Source organism: Lygodium microphyllum, chromosome 5 (assembly GCF_053477565.2).
Source record: "Lygodium microphyllum isolate KBCC chromosome 5, Lygodium_microphyllum_v1.1.10, whole genome shotgun sequence".
In the NCBI taxonomy this organism is placed as follows: Eukaryota; Viridiplantae; Streptophyta; class Polypodiopsida; order Schizaeales; family Lygodiaceae; genus Lygodium; species Lygodium microphyllum.
In genome coordinates, this window is record NC_141139.1 from 19,354,719 (window position 1) to 19,374,891 (window position 20,173).

General features: G+C 41.6%; 1 protein-coding gene across 2 annotated transcripts in view; it reads right to left on the minus strand.

Annotated features, from left to right (window-relative positions):
* Positions 1-3,750: 3,750 nt before the first annotated feature.
* LOC148035571 (uncharacterized) overlaps positions 3,751-20,173 on the minus strand; it is a 40,590-nt gene continuing 24,167 nt past the window's right edge. The window contains exons 5-6 of one of the 2 annotated variants that reach the window (XM_087677536.1): positions 4,529-4,603; positions 3,751-3,993 (exon numbers count right to left, since the gene is read on the minus strand). In XM_087677536.1, coding sequence (XP_087533662.1) covers positions 4,561-4,603 — 43 coding nt within the window. In that variant the 3' untranslated portion in view covers positions 3,751-3,993; positions 4,529-4,560. Of the gene's footprint in view, positions 3,994-4,378; positions 4,604-20,173 lie in introns of those variants that run through there. The other variant, XM_087677534.1, reaches the window with a different exon arrangement.

Consider the following 20,173-nt stretch of genomic DNA (forward strand, 5'->3'; position numbering starts at 1 on the left):
ATAGCATGATCATTGATGTACTCTATGATGCCATGGAATACCCAATACTACACAAACTCTCTAACAGGATAATGTAAAAATGTTCACCATCCATTTATGATTACAAATGAATATGGAGTGTTCCAATGACATAAGCAATTGGCTCTGCATGTTTGGGACAACCCAAACTAGCTTGACCCATGGGGATCCGTCTCATCATCTTTAAGGCTCGACTTGGCTACCAATTTTGGAAAAATAAACTTGGTACATACGCAAGCATCAAAGAAAACTAAAGCATGGCAATTCCTCACTTTGCCCGATGCATACTATTGCTCTAAAACTTTCTAAATTTGGTTTCTCAATATCAAAATCATATAAATACCAATCCAACTATAGTTTATGCTCAACTTCCTAATCCGAATTCTCATCTACATGATATTTAGACTTACACTTTGGACATTCATGTGCCACATGCCCCTTTTGTCACATGCATAACACTTTTTTGCATAATATAGTGCCTTCCTTTCAACTGATTTGTTTGGCACTAGCAAATAACCTTTTGCCTTATTCATCTTTTTGGTGCAATGACTTGGATTCAATTTTAGCTTGTTGGCTTGTTTTTTAGGATTTAAACTTGTTGCCCAGGAACAGCATTTTGTTGGCACCTTATTGTCACAATCTCTTCTTAAGCATCTTTGTTGCCCTTTCCAAATTAGCACAAGAAATTACATCCAATTCATGCCAAGTTGTTCTCATATCTAGTTCAAAAGTATTTGTAGACCATTGGAAATTTAAAGTTATCAATGCCTTGATATGCATGAAAATATTTGTCCTCATTAACTGCATTCCATTTTTAAAAAGTGGTTGCCTTATGTACATTTGAATGCTTGAAAATTTTGCTTCTAGAGTAGGCTGCATCAAATTGTTGAATGAAAAATCAAAATCTTCAATCTATCATGCATATCATTAAAGGTTAAATGCGTACTATTAAGGACATTATTATATTTGCATTAAAGATATTCCTAACTATGTTTCCCAATGAGCCAAACATTCCAATTTGCATTTAGGTTGTCTGTCAATGTTATCGTACATGCCTATGTGTGTTTTAGGATGCAATGTCCCATGATAAAAAGACATTTTGCATGCCAATATTGGTGGGTGCAATGGCATCCATGGCCTGAACCTTGTTCCACACCCAAAATATCCTGAATATGTAGTTGACTAAGGAATTGTTGATTGTCCATAAGGAACATGGTACACATTATTCTCTAATGGATGAACACGCTATTAAACTAGTGTTCCATGTATATTCAATATTATTGGTGTTGGATATGCAATATTTTGATTTAGAAATTTTACCTACGAACCTTACTTGGCTATCTAAAATCCAAATAAACCTTTTTTCCTTTAATATCGAGAACTTTTTGCATAAACTTAGCAAATTGAGATTGCTAAATCAAGTGCTACAAGTTCATTGCAACATTATGTTCTAAATACAACATCTGCTTCTCAAGCACCATGTACTTATGGAATTGAATGTGATTGAGCTACATACTCATCAATCGCTTTCTATAAGTATAAAAATTGTTGTAATTGAATCACAACAAGCCAAAATGTAATGCTTCTTAAGACAACCACAAGCTCACATCCTTCAAATGATCGTGTTGTCTTAGTAATGGAACTATGAAATCCAAAGGCTAGTAAATCACATTTTAGCAAACACTTGGAAGGATAAGTCACTTATTCGAAAAGAGCCAACCTTATAAAAAGTCTAAGAGTATCATGAGGCACCTACAAGTGAACATCCACCTCACCAAAAAAGCAACCACCACTTTCCTAGCCACACCCTAAGCAAACCAACATGCTCATCATGCATTCATGTCTTTTGCCCAATATGTACCAAAGATATCATTCAATGTACCTATAATACAAGTGAATGAAGACTTTGATCAACATGCTGAGGTTCTTGAGGCTTTGCAAGTTGAACCTGATACCACTATCGTGTTTGACTTCATGATCTGCAACGAATTTCCAACGGTTGATGCTTCTTTTGTCAAACATCTTTAGAAACCCCCCACCATCAATTCTTTTCTTGCCTAGTGGCACCATATATCTAGTCACTACTATTGGCCATTTGGTCCCAAGGGGTTGGGCTATCAATGCTTCCAAAAGACTTGGTCTTTGAACATCCCAAGTTTGTCAAACTTGTGTACCTCAATATGAAAGTGCTCTTTCATTTCTTAAGCTTCTAGGGTTGTTGGCACATATGAACTATTAGGAATGCATTCATCTTTGATGCTTAAGTAGGAGTATAAAGTTATATGGCCTACTTAAAAAGACTTCTACATTGACAATTTAACATAATTAAGTTGAGAGAGAGAGACAAAGAGACACAGAGAGGAGAGTGTGAAAACTTAGAAGAAGCTTTCCTTTTCTTTCTTTATTTTTTCTTTACTTGTGGCTCCATGGATAGAAAATTACAAGTGTACAATTAAATAAGGGGTACACTTGAATCATGAGACCAACAAAGCTCCTTTCAACACATTAAAATACAACAATAAAGATATAAGTCTACGACACTTGGCTTTGAGCTTTCTATTTGGTTTCTTAAGTAGACTAGAGAGAGGATAAGCAATTTGAACCTTAAGGTAAAAGCTCACTGTGAGAGAGAGCCTAACATTATAGAGTAGAGCTTAAAAGAAAAAGCTTTCTATCCAATCCCACCCTTGTCTTGAGCTATCCTGACACCCGATTGTGTCTTCATTATCCACCCATGTTGCTTTGTCTAGCTCAACTTGGAGGGTCTATAACAACACTCTAATTTGCCCAATCATTATCCTCACAGTGTGGAACATATGCACATCCAAATAACATGGTCGTCTATTAAACCTATCATAAATAAGTCTAAGAGAATTATCTTTTTAATGCTTAATATTTGGGAATAGGGGACCTACCAAGCACTTGGGAGTATCCATCTATATGAGACCATGTCACAAAACTCTATTCCTCTCCTCCCAAGAGAGTTTCAAGTATGGAGTGTTGTCATCATACAAGAAGGGCGATAATCTGTCTATGTCCAATACATGCATTAATTTATATTAATATTTATATTTATGCATCACAAAAAAGACCATAAAAAACTAAAGCCTTGTAAAGTAGGGAAAACTACATGCATTCTAGCACCTAGGATTTCAAATCCATATGTTTTCTAATATATCCATGAGAAAATAAAGAACAAACATGAAGAGAGACAGACAGACAGAGAGCTATAAGATTAAAGATATCATAAAGACACTGAATGCAAAAGATAATATTACAATATGTTAAATGCTATAAACATTTACTTTGTTAAATGCTTTACACATTCAACCAATAAGATACCTAACATAAAGAACCCCCCACCAAATACTAAGTGCAAGCCTATTTAGACTTTGATCATGGATAAATATAAGATAAAATTATAATTTTCCACCACATGATATATTCACAAGGAGCTACCAAGGTAAGAATAGAAAACAAATAGAAAAACTAGAGATAAAATTTCATAGAAATGCATTAAAAGTCTAGATTGATCAAGATAAAGCTTACATTCCATGACATTCCATAGATGCAAAGTGATAAGTCAAGACCTTTGCACTTTTAAAATTGATGGGTGTTTAAAGAAAAATAATGCCTTGAAATTTAAAATAAATCTATCTAATGTATGAAAAAGAGATTCTAGCCAATGTCAAGCTTTTATTATAGTAGTTAAACAACATTAAAAAGTCATTTCAAATTTTGCTCAAAAGGTTACATTCTTGGCATTTAGTTTGGCATGTTATTCAAGAAGTTACATGTGTATCCGTACATATATGCGAGTGATACATTTATGCTTTGTTAGCATTGCCCTTTAGGAAATATACTTATACAATGGTACAGTGACAAGGTGGTGCACACCCCCAAAAAATTAGCCCACTATTAACTTTAGTTAAGTGATCCACTTAGTCTTGATTTATGTGTGGAAATCTCTCTTTCCTAGAAAGAAGAGTTTAGTTTTAGAATTTACAAAAAATGGCTCTCTCTCTCTCTCTCTCTCTCTCTCTAAGGGTAACACTCTTGCACATGACAATGCCCCCTTGTTTTTTGTGAGTATTGGTTGTATAGACATATGCATGTAGGCAACACAGTTACAAATAAATATCCATGTATGTATGCATGCATATGCACAACTAAAAGGTTGATGAAGGGTGTAAACAAATATTTGCCCAGTAAAATGTTTAGTGCTGCCAATAGACAAAATAGGAACACAGATTTTGGAGAGACTCAATTTGGCGCTATGTATTAATATTAATAGAGACACTAGGAGAAGCAGGTGACTCTAAAGAAACAAACGTTTGCTAAGCACAAGATGCTGCAAATATTCAACCAATACGGTTCTTGAGATTAACAAACCAAACTGAAAGACCAAAGGTTGTGGAATATAAATGGGAGTGCGTTTCAATTAAGGTTCTAAGAGATTCGATCAAATTTTGTGACCCACCCAAAATTGGGACAAGATTTTGTGACAAACCTCTAATCGATATAATGCAGCATACTACAATGTCACATGTTGCCTTTGCGCTCCCAACGTTCTTTTGTGTCAAGACTGCAATACAAAAGGTACCCAAGTTTTCCATTAGCGACTGTAGTAAGCCATAATCCTGTCTGGCAGATCATAACAAGCTTCTTCAACATCTCTATTGAAACAATTTATAAGGTTCACACACACACACACACACACACACAACACACAAACAGAGCCATCCTGCATCTTGTAATCTTGTACTTCTTTCTGTAATTAATACTATTAACTATTGAGAGAGATAGAGAGTGAGTATCATAATTTCGAAAGAGCTCAACTCACTATCCCAAACACCCAATGCTCTGCACATGGACACAGAGCCATCCTGCATCTTGTAATCTTGTACTTTTTTCTGTAATTAATACTATTACCTATTGAGAGAGATAGAGAGTATCATAATTTCGAAAGAGGTCAACTCACTATCCCGAACACCCAATGCTCTGCACATGGATCGTCCTAGCTCGGTATTTATTAATAAGATCACTTAGATCACTCAGGCTAAGGCACGTAACTGTATACTGTAGCCCTGTGATATGGCACAGGCTGTGAATAATTTACTTCATGACCTTCAAAGTAATCCCTGGCTGATTTCTCCTGACACCTGGCAACAATGGCACCAACTATTCATCTCCTGATCGCCGATTGAGAAGCCAGGTCCATGAGAGAAATGAATGGTGTGCTTCAGTAGCTGGACAATGGTGTCATCACGTAAGTCTTCACCCATAGCTTAGATCACATGTTTTCACTCATGACAGAAGGGATGCTGCAATCGACAGTAATTATCTGGATGGCAATAATATAATGCTACTTCACAGTATCAGACAACACACTCTTGTATGGCTGCAAATAGACACTTTAAGGTTCTCACTATTTATGAAGAACATAGAATAAAGCACTTCGATGTGAAAGATATGACAATTTTTGGGATTGAATGTGCAGGCCAATTAAGATACATATCTGTGCAAGAGATTGTTCTGAAGTGAGGTCAGCTATAAATTTATGGTGAGTGAAATTTCACTCGGTGCGAGGTTGTATGGTAACCTGAGAGATAGAAATCTCTAGTGAGGGGATATTGGAGAAATGTCTGGAACAATCAAAGTATGCACTGGGCATATACTAGCAATGGGTCTTTATAAGTGTGACATCTTTCTTTGACTACTTCAAATTGAAAGCAATCCCAACAATCATGCTGTGCAGGAGCATCAAACCTACTTTGAATGTTAGGGGGCTTACTCTCAAGTTTTTCAGCTAATGCACATGACTGTAATATAACCCTATGATAGGGCAAAAGCTGTGACTTTATCAACCAGGAGCCAATCTAGCTCCCTACCCGCATTTTTATAGTGATCTATAAGATTCTAAGTTACATTGACAACTACTAGCAACTAGTAAAAATAGTGAAATCGAGTTTTTTATCTTAATTAGCAAGAAAGAAAATAATCCCTTCAAGTAGATCTTTTCGTCCCAAATAGAAAATTTTCAATAAACTCCTCAGTCAAACTAGATCAAGGTAATAGGTCCTATATCAGGACATCAATACAAAGCAAAAACAGCCAAATACTCTCCAAGCCGACCACTCATAAGGAGAAGAGATGTGTGATTAGCATAATCACAAATTGTGGCTTTAAGGTGAAATAAGGTGCCAAAATCCCCTACAAACCCTAGTGTCCTTGCATGCTATCAAAGCTAGCTGCTAACCACACCTAAGCAAGGTTTTGTTAAGATCACATGTGACACAGACCAACTTTTGATGTATTGGCCTACTTTCCCAAAGCAATCACCATCAGTGTTGTCCTCTTACCCTTCACCATCAATATTGGCTCAATGGGAGTGGTATTCTAATCCTTCAATATTCAACACCTACAGCAGCCATAGATCCTCTACATATTTCTCCATCATAGGAGGGAGGCTTATCTAGCTGGTTCAACTCGTCCTCCTTTAGGCTACACCGTGAGGAATCCTAAGTTACCTTCAGGATCAATGGGCTAGTCAAGCTACCTTCCTTTAGGTTAGGTTAGTCTCATCTTTATTTTAGGCCACTCTAGCTAGATCTTTTGGCCACTTAAGTCCGGCCCACAGGCTAGTTGCTGTTAAGGTAACTCCTTGCTTAGGCCTCTTTAGGCAACAATAGGTTAAGTTAGGCTAAGCCCCTTTTTAGCCCTTTTCCTTTTTCTGATACATAGCCCTCTCTCTCCTTCCATTGCATGCACTCTTTCTTAGATTCATTTAGCTTCAGCTAACCTCCAAAAGTTCGGCACCCTACCCATCTTTTGGCCTTTGACCAGTCCTTGATTTATGCATTCACCTTAGACTAATTGGACCTTCTCTACCTAAAAGTGAATAGAGGTTCCGTGTCCACAACCTCATGCCTTATTGCAAACCGCTAACCTCTCTTAGTAACATGTTACTACCTACCCGGAAGTGAACCTACCTCTCATGGAATTATCATTACAAACATGAAACCCTTCTTGTGCTCAAAATTTATGACTCCTTGAACTGCGACACTCGCGCCTTTGTTCCAAACCTTGTGAGTGTGAAGATATGCTAGGGTTTGCATAGAGAAAACACAAAATGTACGAACACAACTGAAACACAATAACTCAAATAGTATGCAATGAAGGCAAAACGCAAAAAAACAAACACAAAAAGAGAAGAAAGTAAACTTTGAAGTGAGTGTATCAATGATCTAAACGAATGAGAGGATGTACAAAATGCTCAAGGGTAGAGCTATCTAATAGTTGGTGGCTCTCATGGGAGTAAGTTGACGGAGGGGTTGATGTGTCTCGTCCTCTGAAGAATAGATCTCAAGTACAATAACCACCAGTTCGAGAGAGAGTGATGAAGAAAAGTGTTGAAAACACAAAAACAACCTATTGTAGATGCAAACGCAAATCAGGCCGATGCTGGAAATAGAAGCGCAACAAGCTAGAAACCAGAACGCAACAATCTCTTGGGCTGGAACTGGTAAACACAACAATGTGACCCACTGAAGATGATAACTCTTGATCATTGGCAGCATTGGGAGGCTAGATGACAGCTATAGGCCACATAGCAATAGTCGTTGGGGGCTAGCCAGCTAGTGGAAGAGGGTTGATGGCCTACATGACAAGGATGGATTTAATGGTGGGCAACTTGTCTATTTATAGATGCAAAAGGATCCTCTCAAATTAGGGTTTTGCTTATGAGACATAGAAACTCTCTAGGACTGCATGGTTTGGCGTTGTTTTAAAGAGCTAATCAGTTTGTAATGCATTTTTAGTTCAACATGCCCTCTCAGGCCCAAACCCGGAACCAAGAAAGGGCTCAAAGAAAAGCTCAATCTCACTTTTACCCCAAGGCATCCCACCCCAAAACAGCTAGGATATCGGACAAAGGGTGCACATCATTGTTAGAGATTTAGTCATCCCTAGACCGGGTACAATCAATTCTCTTGGACATAGTTATGCATTTCTTGTCACTTTTGAGCATTTTCAGAAGTCACCAAGTGCGGGCACCATTTACCAAGCAAGTCAGATAGTTTTGGGACAAGCGGCGATGCCACATGGCAGCTCTATAGCTGATTGCTATTTTTTTGGCATTGTTGCAGCCAGTTGACCATATTTGGTTGCTGGTCGGCTACTTTTGCCTAGTCGCCTTAATTACTTTATGGCCATATTTCTTGCTATTTATATCTGACAGCTTGCTTGCCCACTTCACTTGTCTTTCAGGTGGTGGAGAGAGAGATCAGCTCGAGGAGATGCTTTGACAGCCTGTTTGTATATCAGCCTTCTTCGTTTCAGCATTCATTGACTGCAGATTTCTACATTCTTCAATCTCTTTTCTCTCTCCCTCTTCTCTCGTGCTCATTGTCTTTCAGCCTTGTCTATATGCTTCTACATTCGCTGCACAGTGATATGGTATCAGAGCAATGTAGAAGGGCTAAGTAATCGTAGGCACACCTAAACACCAGGATTCTTAGTGACAAAAGTTTGCATTACAGTATTTTGGAGAGTGAGGCGAACAGGTGAAGCACAGGAAGGGAGTGAAGGCTACATTTTCAACCTTTTTCGGAGTAGATTTTGGGTTTTCATTGCCTTACAATAGCTAAGCAGGGAAAGCCCTAGTAGGCAATGGCACCATGTGCGCAATTAGAGGGGGCTACTCCTTTTTGTGCAAGTTATTTAGTTGACAATGTCTACCAAACTCAACACGGAGTTTCAAGATATTATGGACCATAAGGTCCCTGTGTTACTTGCTCTTCCTTCAAATCAGAAGCTTGATGGGGAGAATTACCGCATTTGGTGGATAATGATGCTAGCCATCCTGAAGTCCTATGATTTGGCGGAGCTCATGACCGAGGCTATAGGCTATCCTACAGCTGATGACGCCTTTAGGCTTTCTACTAATGAGAAAGCTTAGTTGATGAAGGTACAGGCACATTGGGATAAAGTGAATGCTTGCATCCATTATTTCCTCTCTCTCTTGCACTCTAGCTATCAATGCTCACATCGAGCACTTGACTGTGGCTCGATCAAGTGTGGCTCGGGAGATATGGTTGGAGTTAGATCAGATTAACAATCAGATGACCGTGATGAAGGGGGGTGTCTTTGGAGTTTCAAATACAAACTTTGAGTCTCAAGAAGTCTTTTTCTATACACGGGCATATCAATAAGCTTCGGTAATTGCAGATGCAAGTCTAGAATACAAGAAATGTGATTACCTCAGAGAACATAGCAATAACTCCCCAATTTAGTGCATTTTATTCCGCCTTGATTGCTTTAAGGCAGCTAGAGACTCTTAAGTGGGAGTTGGTTTTGATACTCTTGGACCGGGAGGAACAACTCAAAGGTCAGAATGCTCCCAAGTCAAAGGCGTTATGTCAATCTTCCTTATGGAAGGGAAAGAACAACAATAACAAGAAGAAGAAAAAGTCCAAATAGAACAAAGCCAAGGAGTTTACTTGTGACATCTGTGGCAAGACAAGTCGTTGGAAGAAGGATTATTCCGAGAAGGACAAGGACGCCAAGAAGGAGAAGACTACAAATGACTCAAAAGCGGTGGTGACTCCTTCATTGGTCTCCTTCCTCCATTTGGAAGTGATAGAGAATGTTTCTCTGATGGCCACTGATGTAGCGATATTGGCCCCACAGTCTTGTAAGTGGATTGTGGAAAGTGGTGCTTCCCGCCAAATGACTCCTTCAAATGGTATTGCCCATATCCATTTGATGCATGGGTAAATTCTCATACATAACAACTCTTCGATCCTGATCAAAGGCAAAGGTGATATATAGCTGATTCCAGATGGGCAAGGCGGTGCTCACACATCAAAGGTGCTCGGTCTAGGGCATCATCTACTTTTAGTGAGCTAGATTTGTACTCTTGGTTTGATAGTTGAGTTTGATAAGGACTCTTTTCGAGTTTTTCATGGGGTATCTCAACAAGTTCTTTGGCAACTCTACCTTTCAACTGGTATCAGAATCAACCATTTGAGGAGCTTCTTCATCATTTTCTTTAGCCTGGATTCAAAGCTCTCAACTTATTCCAACTTGCTCCCAGCTTGTCGACAAGCTTCCTAGGACTTAACTAAGCCTTATTGAGCTAAGGAGCACCATTCTATCCATTTTGAGTGGATACAGAGCATGTTGTAGAAGTCGCGGACAACTATGGTAACTTGACAGCACTTTCATAGTTTGGCGATACCTTTTGCATATGACATCGCATTTAGGTGTATTATATCTACAAACAAAGAATGTGATGAGAGCTATAGATTTGAACACTCGTAGAGTTGACTCTGTGCAATTTTCAGTTCTCTATTTTACACAGAACAAAACAATTTTGGTTTGGACACCAAGCAAAACAGTTATGGTTTGTGCAGTTATGCTTTGGAATACTATTTGGATTGTTTAGAGCTTGATTACCTTAGTTTTGCAAAGGTTTATTGCTACCATAACAATTTGGATAACAAGCATACAACAATGAACTTCATGCTTTGAATGTCTATTGTGCCTACATTGTATTTCAGATATGCTACATATCTATGTGATGTCTAGCATTGATCCATGATCGCGGATATGGTTATGACATGCTTTGACACTTGGATTTGAGCTACATTTGATGTACTTGGGCTTTGATCAATCGCTTTGAGCTTTTATGCTTACTTATGGGTATTGAAGCTTCATTGGACACCTATGCTCTTGGATGTATTTGTGATACACTTAGGCTTTCCGGATACTTTGATGCATATGTCTTAAGCTTTGCTTGCTCACTTTGAATTTTGGATTCACTTCCAGTGGGAAATACTTGTACTTACTTGGCAAAGCATGGTTCTTTGAGATAATGGGACTCTTGGTTCATGTATATGCTCTTTTGTATGCTATCAAACACAGTTATCTCCGCTTGTGGACTGATTTGATTTCATATGCTTTGGACACCAACACTTACCCTTGTCAGCACTTTGTCAGTGATATATATGCTTATGGGATGTATGGTTTACTGACACTTTGAGTTCGTGACAATCTTTGGTATCGGTAGTCTATGCTAAGTCACTACTAAATGCATTCTTCATATCCTGGTTACTACTCGGATATCCCTACCAATGGGAGCTTGCTTTCTTGGCTATTTGCCCACAGTTGGATTGACATATACTGTTGTCTTTATTTCAGCACTGTTGTAATCACAGTTTTTCATCATTGTCTTGGTGGAGAGCCAACATTGTACTTTGGTAGCCTATTGCTTGTAGTTGGTGGACAGCTCTATACTTTGGTATTTTCTCCTGTTTTGGCTGAGTTTTGGGGGCTGATTTGCAATCATTTACAGCACTCCATTCTCTTGTATTTTACATTGGTATATTGTCATGGCTAGTTCTTCAAATCATAGTACTATTTTCAATATTGAAAAGCTTGATGGCTCAAATTTCACCTATTGGAAGACGCACAGATGGTAGATACTGGTTCAAAAGAAGCAAATTAGACCTTTGAAAACCAGAGTGTAAAGCCCAAAAGGCATTGATCAAGATACTTGGGATGAGTTGGATAAGCTATGTAAATCCACTATTGTATTGTCATTGTCTGAACATGTTTATTTCAATGTTGTGGAACTTGAAGATAATGCTTGGCAATTATGAAAAAAACTATACAATCTTTATGACAAGCAAAGTCTTGCTTCATAGATGTATTAGTTGAAACAGCTTATGAACATTTGCATGAGGGAAGGAACTAGTATGTCCACGCATTTGAATGAGTTTCATTCGATTTTACTAATTGACTTTACAAGGCATTGAGTTTAAGGATAATCCTTCTCATTTATTCTTGCTTGTGACACTTCCCAAATTGCGGGACACTTTCCGTACTACCAATATGTGCTAATATGCCTAAGAATGGTTTGCAATTCTAGGATGTTGAGGGTGCCTTACTCACAAAGGAGATATATAGAACGAATGTGGATACAGCCCATACTTCACATACATTGACTGTTAGGGGAAGACATTATGTTAAGAGCTCTTATGACCAGCATGGTAGAGACTCACAAAGGTTTCAATCTTGCGAGCAATCTCATAGTAAGTCCCGTGGTTGTAAGGCCTCTCTTACATGTCATTATTATGGGAAGCACAATCATATTCAGCCACATTGCCATAAGATGCGCCATGATGAGCACAAAGAGAAAGGCATGGGCAAAGTGTAGGAAAAATTTTATGCTCATAGCATTGTTCCTAGTAAGTTCAACGTGAAAATTTGGGAGATAAATGCCTTGGAGCCTGAGTTTGATGATGATTACATCTCGATAGCTTTTTCTCTTCATGTTAGTTAGTGTGCTTATGTCTCGTCCACTTTTTCTCAATGTTGGCTACTTGATTTGAGGGCTTATTTCCATGTTACCTCGCATAGGGATTGGTTTCATTCCTATCATAACATGATAGATTCTATGAGACTAGGAAATGACTAGGCATTGGATATTATTGGCATTGATAATATTAGACTGCAATTTATCTCAAGCAGCACTTTTGTTTTGCATGATGTATGCCATGTTTCAGCTTTGACCAAAAGCCTACTCTCTGCTGAACAGTTGAATGATGCAGGATCATGTATCTTTTGGTGATTCCGCATGGAAGATTACACGTGGAAATCTTGTCTTTGTCCAAGGTGCCAAGGATGGCAATCTCTATCCCTTGCTTGTATCTGGGTCTGTTGACCATGTTTTGGCTTTGGCTAACATACCATCAAGCTGTAATGCACAAATTTTTTCAATTTCTTTGAAATATTAGGAAGAAAGTCCTAGTGGGATTTTTGGTACAAGGAATACAATCTTTACATCAAGAGAGAAGTATTTGGCTGTAGATTTTTTTCCATCACTAACAGTATGGCATGTTAAGGGACTAATGATCAAAACAACATCCTCGGTGTCCTCACTCAAGAGGACAAACTTGATGGATCAAACTACCCGTTCTGGAGTTTTATGGTCCCCAACCTTCTTGTAGCAAAGGACCTATGAGACTATGTTACAGGTCATTTGCAACAACCAACAAGTCTTGCACCTCAAGCACCTCAACGTAACGCTAGAGAACAACTAGTACTGCTACCCCTTCTCTCCCTCCTAACGAGGATCAGAGAAGTTGAGACTCAAAAGATGCACATGCACTTTCTTTGATTGCCATGTCAGTGATCAATCATTCCACACATCCGATCTTGTAAGTGTTAGCGATCGGATCCTGTCCTGGCAGCCAGTCGGACTGGTCAGTTGGACTGACTAGTCGGACTGCCACGTGGCTATATATAGCCGATCTTCTGCAGTCTCTCACATCACTGATCGCAGGTGTCAGGCTGGAGGCTCGTGCAGATTACGTCTCTATTTGCAGATTTCAGGTTGGAGATCATGCAGACTGCAGCGGACTTCGAGGTAAACAGCAGGTTGCATCGTCGAGGTAGAGACACGCAGTCCTGCACACTGCGCTCGTGTACATATTTGCATATCTTTGTATACAGTACACTTTATACAGCAGATCTTCATCTTCCACTGTCTCTTTCTCTCTCTTCTCTCTGCGTTCTCTCTTTCTCAGTCTTGGTCCCACGCTTCCGCATTGCTGCACTCTGACATGGTATCAGAGCAGTGTAGAAGGGCTGACTGAATGAAGAACCAACCTGAAGAGGAGTTTCCATCGCGACACAAGGCTGCGTTTCCAGCATTCGAGGGCGAGCGGGAGGGCTGCGCATCAGAACAAGGCTGAAGCGAGTGTGGGCGCGCGGGAAAGGAGTCCAGTTGGTGGATTTGCTGCTGTTTGCTGCTGTTTGAAGAGGAGGAAGGCTGAGTTTTCAGCTTTCAAGTGCAGGTTTTGCTTTTTCATCGCCTCCGGCGGGTGAAGAAGGTTCGGGACGCGGAAGCAAGAGCCCTAGCAAGCTGCGTTTTCACAATCAGAGGGGGCTGCTTTTGCATTTGTAAAGGCATTACAGGTGAAGATGTCTACAGAGATTGACTTGGAGTTCCAGACGATCATGGACCGGAAGGTGCCTGTCTTACCGGCTCTTCCCGCAGATCAAAAGCTCGATGGAGACAATTACCGCATCTGGCGCGTGATGATGTTGGCCATCCTTGAGTCCTACGATTTGGCGAAGCTTGTACAGGAGGAGATCGACCGGCCCTCGGTGAGAGATGAGTCCAAACTCTCTTCCGATACTCGTGCGGAGTTGGCCAAGGCACAGTCTCACTGGGACAAACTGAATGCTCGGATTCATTCTTTTCTTTTTCTATCTTGTACTACAGCCATGATAGCCCACATCGAGCACTTGACAGGGGCTCGGGAGATATGGCTAGAGCTTGACCAGATGTATAACCGGATGACCCTTATGAAGCGGGTTTCTTTGGAGGTGCAGATGCAGACCTTGTCCGTGAACAAGTCTTCTTCGTTGCGGGAGCACATCAACAAGCTTAGACAGCTTCAGATGCAGGTTCAGAATGCGGGGAAGCCGATTTCCTCCGAAGACATGGCGATCACACTTTTGTCCCAGTTGTCGCCACGATTCGGTGCTTTCTACTCCACCCTTATTGCTTCGGGGCGTGAGTCTACTCTTCGGTGGGAAGAGCCGGTTCCTATGGTCTTGGACCAAAAGGAACAACTAAAGGGACAGTATGCTTCCAAGTCGGAAGCCTTGACAAGTCAAGCCTCTCAGAAGAAGGGGAAGGACCAAAAGAAGAAGAAGAAGGACAACAAGTCAAAGAAGGACAAGGACAAAGAATCCACATGCCATATTTGTGGTAAGACTGGCCATTAGAAGAAGGATTGCCCTGACAAAGACAAGAAGGACACCAACAAGAAGGACACGAAGGATTCTGGAGCGGTGGTTGCACCCTCATCAGCTGCGTTTCTTCATCTACTTGTCATTGAGGACTCTACACTGAATGCTTCTAATGCTGTGATGACAGCTCCCCAAGCTCGAGAGTGGATCGTTGACAGTGGTGCCTCCCGGCACATGACTCCTTCATCAGTTGGTGTTGCCTAGTTGCGACCTTCGCGTGGGCAGATTCTCATTGGAGATAGCTTTTCGGTGTCTATTGTAGGACAAGGTAAGATGTAGCTTATTCCAGATGGACATGGTGGTACCCATACCTCAGAGGTCTTGCATGTGCCAGGTTTAGGGTATCATCTACTTTCGGTTCATAAGATTTGTTCACTTGGACTTTTGGTGGAGTTTGACAGTGATTCGGTGCGAGTCCTTGATCATGGGTCAAGGAAGGTTCTCTCATCGGGATATGAGGAGAACGGCATCTACAAATTGACGTCTTCTACCGCCCTCCCTACTCTTCTTCTTACCTCCTAGACACAATCAGTGCTATGGCATGCTCGGTTTCGTCACCTCAACTATGATTATCTTCGGAGGGCGTCACGTGGACAACTTGTTCGAGGGTTGCCGGAAATAGTGGTGAGCCAACAACCATGCGTCTCCTGCATTTGTGGGAAGCAGCATAGGGATGCAATTCCCAACAAAGCTTCGCGATGGTCTTCTTCACCGATGGAGCTTGTATCTACAGTCTTTGTGGCCCTATGAGGAACGAGTCCTTGAGAGGAAGCTCGTACTTCATGTTGATCATAGATGACTACAGCAGGATGGCATGGGCCTACTTCTTGGCGTTGAAGTCAGAAGCTTTCTCCCACTTCAAGGATTGGCTTCTCTTTGAGGAGAACCGATCAGGCCGGCGATTGAAGACCTTGCGATCTGACAAGGGTGGTGAATTTGTTTCTAATGAGTTTGCTCGTTTTTGTGTAGATAAAGGTATCTACTAGGAGTTTGCTAACACCAACACTCCTCAAGAAAATGGCATTCTTGAACGGAAGAACCGAAGTGTGATCGAGATGGCACGCACCATGATGGAGCACCGACAAACACCTCAGTTTCTGTGGACCGAGGCTGTGGCTACTGCAATCCACATCGTTAACCGATCCCCCACTTCGGCCATTGATGGGATGACACCTTTTGAGGCTTACTTTGGGACTAAGCCCGATGTTTCTTATTTTAGGGTTTTTGAGTGTGATGCCTATGTTCACATTCCCAAGACTTATCGTGATAAATTTGAAGCAGCTTCCCGAAGACAGGTGCTCATTGGCTACAGCTCTCAGTCCCAAGGCTATCGTTTGTATGATCCCGTCAAGCGGGATGTGTACACCAGTCGAGATGTGCAGTTCGTGGAGGTTCCGGCCATAGTAGCGGGTGAGGAGCATCCCGTTCTTGGAGATCCAAGGGAGAGTTGGGCTCCCGAGACAGTTCTTTTGGAGCCTGTGCCTTTTGATTCCAATTCTGTTTCCGATACAGAGTCTATTGTTCCACCGGTCACCCTCGAGGAGTTACCACCGGTGGATATCCCAGAGTCTTCAGCTGATGGAGAGAGACGAGAAGAGGTCCGGCCTCCTCCTCGTTGGGCCCGTGACACACTCCGTGATTCAGGGATCGAGGGGGGTCCTTAGGAGTGGGGACCGCAGGATGGTCCGCGGCGGTCACGGAGGCACCAGGCACATTCTACGGAGCTTGTTTGCTCTAACTATTGTTTGATGACCCGTATTATGCAGGATCGAGAGCCCACCTCCGTGAAGGAGGCTTTACAGTCCGCACCATGGAAGAAAGCTATGGAAGCCGAGTTGGAGGCTATTGAGAGGAATGGCACTTGATATCTCGTGCCACACCCCCCGAATAAGAAGGTGATTAGCGTTAAATGGGTCTTCAAGACCAAGTACCTTAGCGATGGTTCTTTGGACAAGCACAAGACTCGCCTTGTTGCTAAAGGTTTTGCACAGCGCCCAAGGATTGATTGTCATGATACTTTTGCCCCCACTGCTCGTATGGCGACTATTCGAGCTGTTCTTGCCTTGGCTCGCCATAGGAGATGGCCTGTCTACCAATTGAATGTGAAGTCGGCCTTCCTCAATGGTGATTTGAAGGAGGAGATCTATGTAGAGCAGCCTCCTGGCTTTGGATCTTCAAATCGGAAAGTCTACAGGTTAAAGAAGGCTTTGTATGGCCTCAAGCAGGCTCCGCATGCATGGAACGAGAAGATTGATTCGTTCCTTCAGTCACAGTTGGGATATCGGCGTTCCAAGGCCGATCCGCAGCTTTATATACACACTTCCGAGGTTGGTTGTGTGCTTTTTGTGTTGTATGTTGATGATTTGATTGTCACAGGTGATCATGCACAGAAGGTCAAAGAGACGAAGGCAGCTTTATATCAGACGTTCAAGATGACGGATTTGGGTCTACTCCATTTCTTCTTGGGCCATGAGATTTATCACTCTCAAAGGGGGATTTTCATCTCTCAGCAGAGATATGTACAGGAGCTCTTGGTTTCTTTTGCAATGGAGGATTGTCGGACCATTTCTACTCCTATGGATCCGAACTGGAAGGCCACTTCACATTCAGCTTCTCCCATGGCGGATGCTTCCCGCTACCGTCAGTTGATTGGATCATTGATTTGGCTCCTCAACACTCGTGTTGATCTTTGTTTTGTTGTTGGTCTCTTGGTGGGGTTCATGAGTGAACCTCAGATGGTGCATTGGTAGGCTGCCCAAAGGATACTTCGGTATTTGAGGGGGACATCTGATTTAGGGACTCATTGTCCAGCAGGCACAAGTGGTTCAGATCTTGTCCTTGCAGGTTGGAGCGACTCAGATTGGGCTGGTGATGTGGACCATAGGCAGTCTATAACAGGTTACTGTTTTACCTTGGGTGCAAGTGTTATCTCATGGAGTAGCAAGAGACAGCCCACGGTAGCCCTTTCGTCTACTGAGGCGGAGTATCGGGCTGCGTCTTCCACCACATGTGAGGCTGTGTGGCTTTGGAGATTGTTGGAGAAGCTTGGCTACCCCCAAACTCGTCCTACTTTGCTGCAATGTGACAATGAGAGTTGCATTGCCTTGGCACGGAATCCTGTTTTCAATGCCCGGACGAAGCACATAGAAATCCAGTATCACTTCATCAGAGAGAAGCTTCTGGATGAGACCATCGCTGTGGAGTACTGCAAGACGGAGGACAATCTTGCAGATTTGTTTATGAAGGCGCTTCCCCAGGCTCTACTTCGGAGACATGCCAGATCCCTCAGGCTTCTACCCTGCCCAGGCTTTGAGAGGGAGTGTTAGCGATCAGATCCTGTCCTGGCAGCCAGTCGGACTGCCACGTGGCAGTTCGACCTGTTATTGCACCAGTCGGCTGCATTAAATGCAGCCAACCTGCCTATTTGTGGCGCCCATTTTCTGGCTATATATAGCCGATCTTCTGCAGTCTCTCACATCACTGATCTCAGGTGTCAGGCTGGAGGCTCATGCAGATTACATCTCTGTTTGCAGATTTCAGGTTGGAGATCGTGCAAATTACAGCGGACTTCGAGGTGAACAGCAAGTTGCATCGTCGAGGTGGAGACACGCAGTCCCGCGCACTGTGCCCTTGTACATATCTGCATATCTTTGTATACAGCACACTTTATACAGCAGATCTTCATCTTCCACTGTCTCTTTCTCTCTGCGTTCTCTCTTTCTTAGTCTTGGTCCCACGCTTCCGCATCGCTGCACTCTGACAGTAAGATCTCAAAATCAGCATGGGATGTACTTGACCGTATGTTTGGAGCACATAACAAGGCCAAAATATCTTATCTCTGTAGAGAGTTGGCCAATGTGAACATGGATAAGGGTGATAGTATGACAAATCCTTATTAACATGCAAGATTTGTGCGAGCAACTGCTCAATGTGGATGAAATCATTCAAGATGATGAATTGGTAAACATCACATTGAACTCTCTTCTAGAGTTATATCTTGGTTTCCACACCTCTTTGATGTTGTCTTTGAGGAAGGAGCAGCAACCCCTTACATTTGTGGAGTTAAAATGCCTTTTGTTGCAAGAGGAACAAACTCGAAAGAATGTTGCTTGGCGTTCAGAAGATGTGGCTATGCTTTCCAAGTTCAAAGGTAAAGGAAAAGTCAAGCAAAATGCAAAAAACCAGCAAAAGGGTGATGCTGGACAGCCATCAAATAAGGCTGTCCAAGACATAGAAAAGTCTTAAAAATTCGGAAAATGTTATTATTGCAAGAAGCCAGGTCACTATATTGATGAATGTCATAAGAGATTACCCAAAGCAAAGAAAAAGAACTCCAGTTTAGCTGTCCAAGAGACATCAGCCAACAAATCTACTGATGGTGATGCTTCAGCCAACTTTGTGGAGTAGGACTATGCATTTCTAACTTTCACTTATGATTCTTCAATGTTTGATTCAGCTTGCTGAAATGCAACAAACATGATATTTTGACAGTGGAGCTTCAAAGCACATCACTTCTAGGAAGTGTTTGTTTTTCTCGTTGCATTCAACCCCTATTGGAAAGAGTGTTACATATGCAAACAGCAGTAGAATTGATGTTTACGGCATTGGGACAATCACTATTATTGTTGTTTGCATATGGTTTTGACTTCATGCTTCTAGATGTCTTGTTTATGCTTGGCATTACAAAGAACTTGTTGTCTATCTTTGCTTTCAACAAGCATGGCTTTCAGGTTATCTTTGAGAATAACAAATGCATTGTTAGAGACAAGGAGATGGATTATGTACTCAGATTGTCTAGGACCCTGTACAAGGGTCTAATTTTTATGAATAACTATGGTGCACAATCTCATGATGCTCTAGCAGTCACTACTCTATCACCTGCTATGCAAAATGCAAAGCTATTGCATGCCTGCTATGGACATATGCATTTTGGGAGTTTAATGACCCTTCAGAGGTGTCAAATGGTAGATACATTGCCTCCAGGGAGACTCCACCTCCTCATGCATGCGAAAGATATATTTTGAGCAAGATGCACACACAGATTTGCCTTCAAAAAGGATGGTGCAATGCATGCTATCTAGAAATTGCAACTTAGTCACTCTGATGTTTGTGGCCCAATGAGGACACATGCATTTGGAGGTCATCTTTACTTTGCTACATTTATTGATGACTACTCTCGACATACATGGGCGTCTGGGTTGAAAGTGAAATCTCATGTATTTATGCATTTTAAACATCTTGTTGCAAAGGTTGAGGCTCAAACTGGCTTGAAAGTGCAAACACTTCACGGATAGAGGGGAGAAATACATGTCTCATGCTTTTGAGACAT